A 3,124-nucleotide genomic window follows, 5' to 3' on the forward strand; every position below is an offset into this window, starting at 1 on the left:
AGGACATCGAGGTGCTTGGCAGAGACCGGGACAGGCTGGGAGAGGATGCCAGGGTCATCGCTACTCTGAGACAGCTACTCCGGGACAGAGACCAAGCACTGAGGTATGGACCTTGCACGTTTGCTTTGGGCATCTGAGGTGATTGATTGCTAACGTGCCCTGTTTTATTTTTAATCCAGTAGAGTCTCTCCCAGGTTTGCTTTGTTTACTTCAGAGGGCCCTTGTTCTTCCAGCTTAGTGGCAGAGGGAATCAGGAGCCTTTGTTGGCTGAAGCTGGTTTTTGAGTTGTTCGGATGAGCAAAGCCATCGTGTTTGCTGTGAGGCATGCCAAGGGTTGCAGGGACCCTGGAAGGGAGCTGAACCCCGGGACAATCTTGAGGCTCTTGACCAGTACCAGGGTGCAGGGAGGAAGACATCAAGTGAAGAAATAAGATGTCACTTGAAGGGCCTTGACTTGGAGACAGAGCAGTTCAAGATCAAGACATCTTGGCTAATATGGGCGGGTTTCTTGGAGGAGAGGCTAGCCGTTGGAGAACGACTTGGTGTATGTGATGGCAGTGTAAGAGGGAAGCTTCCATAGAGCTGAAACCATACACTGTCTTCCTTTTATCAACAGCCACCCTGTCCTGGTGATTGGCACAACCTGCAAGCCCCAGGATGTTCCTACAGATGTTCAGACTGCTTTCCTTCATGAGGTGAAAATCGAAGCTCCTTCAGAAGACCAGAGGAGGTCAATGCTGAGCATGCTGACTGCCAGTCTGCCTCTGGGCAAAGAAGTGAGCCTGTCCAAGCTGGCCCGCAGGACTGCAGTGAGTGAAACCATGGCAGCATGTGGAGATGGGCAGGCTGGGAGTGCTGAGCCAACCTCCCCTACCTGGCCATGGAGAAAGGGGGCAATTCCCACAGCCCAGTCAACTTCTTCAGTGGTTAACCCTGGTCCTCAGACATCAGCTTTAACGGCAGATTTCTAGTGCCTAAGGACTGCACAGCTTTTGCAGAGGTATTGGCTGATGCTCAGCTCTGCTAGAAGACAGAGCTAGTAGGGGGGGGAAAAAAAAAAGAAGCTAGAGCCTTTAACCAGGGCACAGGAGCTCCAAGAACAGCTCTGCAAGGAATTTTTCCCCATACACCTTTTATGGCCTAGCTGGACCTGTGGTCAGGGACTGAACTGATGTTGTTTATTTCCACATTCACAGGGTTTTGTGCTGGGAGATTTCTGTGCCTTGTTGTCCCACAGCAGCCGGGCTGCTTGTACCCGCATCCAGGCCTTGAGGTAGCACAGGCAACACGGCAGGAGGTGGGGAGGGCAGGGGCTGCAGCCAGCCTGGTTAATGCCAGGCGTGGAGCAGAGCCTGAGTCCTTCCCTTCTCTTTCCTTGCTAGTTTTCCCAGCGGACTGAGCGAGGAAATGGAGAGGGATTTTTGTACTGCTGGGTTCCCAGTGCTTGAGGAGGATTTTGCTGTTGCGCTGGACCAGCTGCACGACGCCCATTCACAGGCCGTGGGAGCCCCAAAGGTAGGATGCTGGGGCAGAAGAAGGGGGATTTGGTTCTCTAGAGCTGTATGGCTCAAGATACCTCTCGCAGACCTCATCAGACAGGGCTGCTGTGTCCTTCCATGTATTCCCCCAGCCTGGAGTGGGAAACAGTCCCACTGTGGGCTTTCTCCCACTAGTGCTTTTCACCCTCTTGGCTTTGAATTTGGTCAAGGAAGCCCTTGTCTCTCTAATTGGAGATGGTTCAGTTGACTTAGTGCCGTAGGAGTTGCAGCTGTGTGGCTCAACCTTTCAAGAGGCAAAGGGAACCGCAGGCTGGCTGCCTCGCTGAGGTCTCTCCAGCCACCTGGCATATGAGAACGGAGAGGCTGGGAGAGAAGCTGGTGAGGGAGTTTCCCCACATATATGAGAAGCCTTATACTTGATCCCTGGCCTTGGACGCTGCTTGAGCTGGCACGGGCTTTTCTGAAAACCAGGCAGTTTGAAAAGCTTGGGGATTCCAGGGAAAGGGACATGGAGTGTCAGAGAAAACCAGCAATCAGCTTCTCGAGAGGGGCATGATCTGCTGCTGGCAGCTCAGCACTCAGGGAAACAGCATTTGAGGTGACTATTTTTGCTGGGTAACGTGGTGTTAGGACTAAGCGAAGTGATCGGAGCCTCATCTCCATGCCCTCGTGCGCAAATGAGCTCAGGACAGGGAACGCTGGCCTTGGAGCAGTTATTCTGATGCCTTCCCCACCTGCCCACTTGCAGTCGTGCCCTGGCAGTTTGACACCTTGCTGGTGTCATCATCCAGGAGCTACTCCGGGACTTAATTCATTCATAAATTTACTAGAGACTGAAATGAGCTCTGCTTTGAGGCATGTTTGCAAAGTTCGCTGTAAGACAAATAATAACCATAGAGCATGCTCGGCAGCAAGCTGTGTGAATGGGAGCCGGTTTTGTTTGTTTTTTACAATCCTTTATCAATTTCTTAGTAACTGGCTGCAGTTCAGAAAGCCCATTAGCACACTTGGATACTCTCAACATACATAATTTTCATTTCCCTGCTTGCATTTTCTGGTTAGTCACACATTTGTTTGCAGTTACAGCTTGAGCCTCCTAGAGAGAACTACGTTCAAACCTCCAGTTGCTAGCAGTGGCTGCGACATCTCCTAGACTTGCGATGTTCTCCCCTGAAAACTACTTTGCTGCGGTTTTCTCGCTCCTGTGCTGATGTCTGTAGAGCTTTTTCTAGCGAGGCAGTATAAGCAAGAGCGCAGGGGAGACGGCAACTCTTCCATTCATTGGCACTGAAGAGGAAGGGCCTGTGACCTTTTGCTTTAAAAGATTATTTTTTATTTTTTTTTCTGGAAATCCTTCTCTCGTATGACTGGATTTTCCTGGTGGACTTGCTGGACAGCTGGAGAAATAGCACGAGATAACATCATCTCAAGTTGCAAAGGAAGGAGAGCCAAATTGGCTGAGGGGGAAAGAATTTTGCTCTAGCCTATTTTTAAAGTCCCCGTTTGCGCTGGCACCTGTTCCCCACCCAGCCAGCAGCTGGGGGGGAAGAGTTTGGGGCTTTACTTTCTCTGCGCGTTCCCAGGAAAGCTGCCGTGACTCTCAGGAGGATCTGTGACGCCGACCG

General features: G+C 51.3%; 1 protein-coding gene across 1 annotated transcript in view; it reads left to right on the forward strand.

The window, feature by feature from the left end:
• PEX6 (peroxisomal biogenesis factor 6) overlaps positions 1 to 3,124 on the forward strand; it is a gene marked incomplete at its 5' end in the record, with an annotated part of 15,877 nt that overhangs the window by 7,113 nt on the left and 5,640 nt on the right. The window contains 4 exons of the mRNA XM_009710498.1: positions 1 to 103; positions 617 to 809; positions 1,197 to 1,273; positions 1,383 to 1,515. The exon at positions 1 to 103 is cut by the window's left edge and continues 133 nt beyond it. Of these exons, the coding sequence (XP_009708800.1) occupies positions 1 to 103; positions 617 to 809; positions 1,197 to 1,273; positions 1,383 to 1,515 (506 nt within the window). The remainder of the gene's footprint in view (positions 104 to 616; positions 810 to 1,196; positions 1,274 to 1,382; positions 1,516 to 3,124) is intronic.

The sequence above is a fragment of the Cariama cristata genome, unplaced genomic scaffold (assembly GCF_000690535.1).
Source record: "Cariama cristata isolate BGI_N322 unplaced genomic scaffold, ASM69053v1 scaffold33711, whole genome shotgun sequence".
NCBI lineage: Eukaryota > Metazoa > Chordata > Aves > Cariamiformes > Cariamidae > Cariama > Cariama cristata.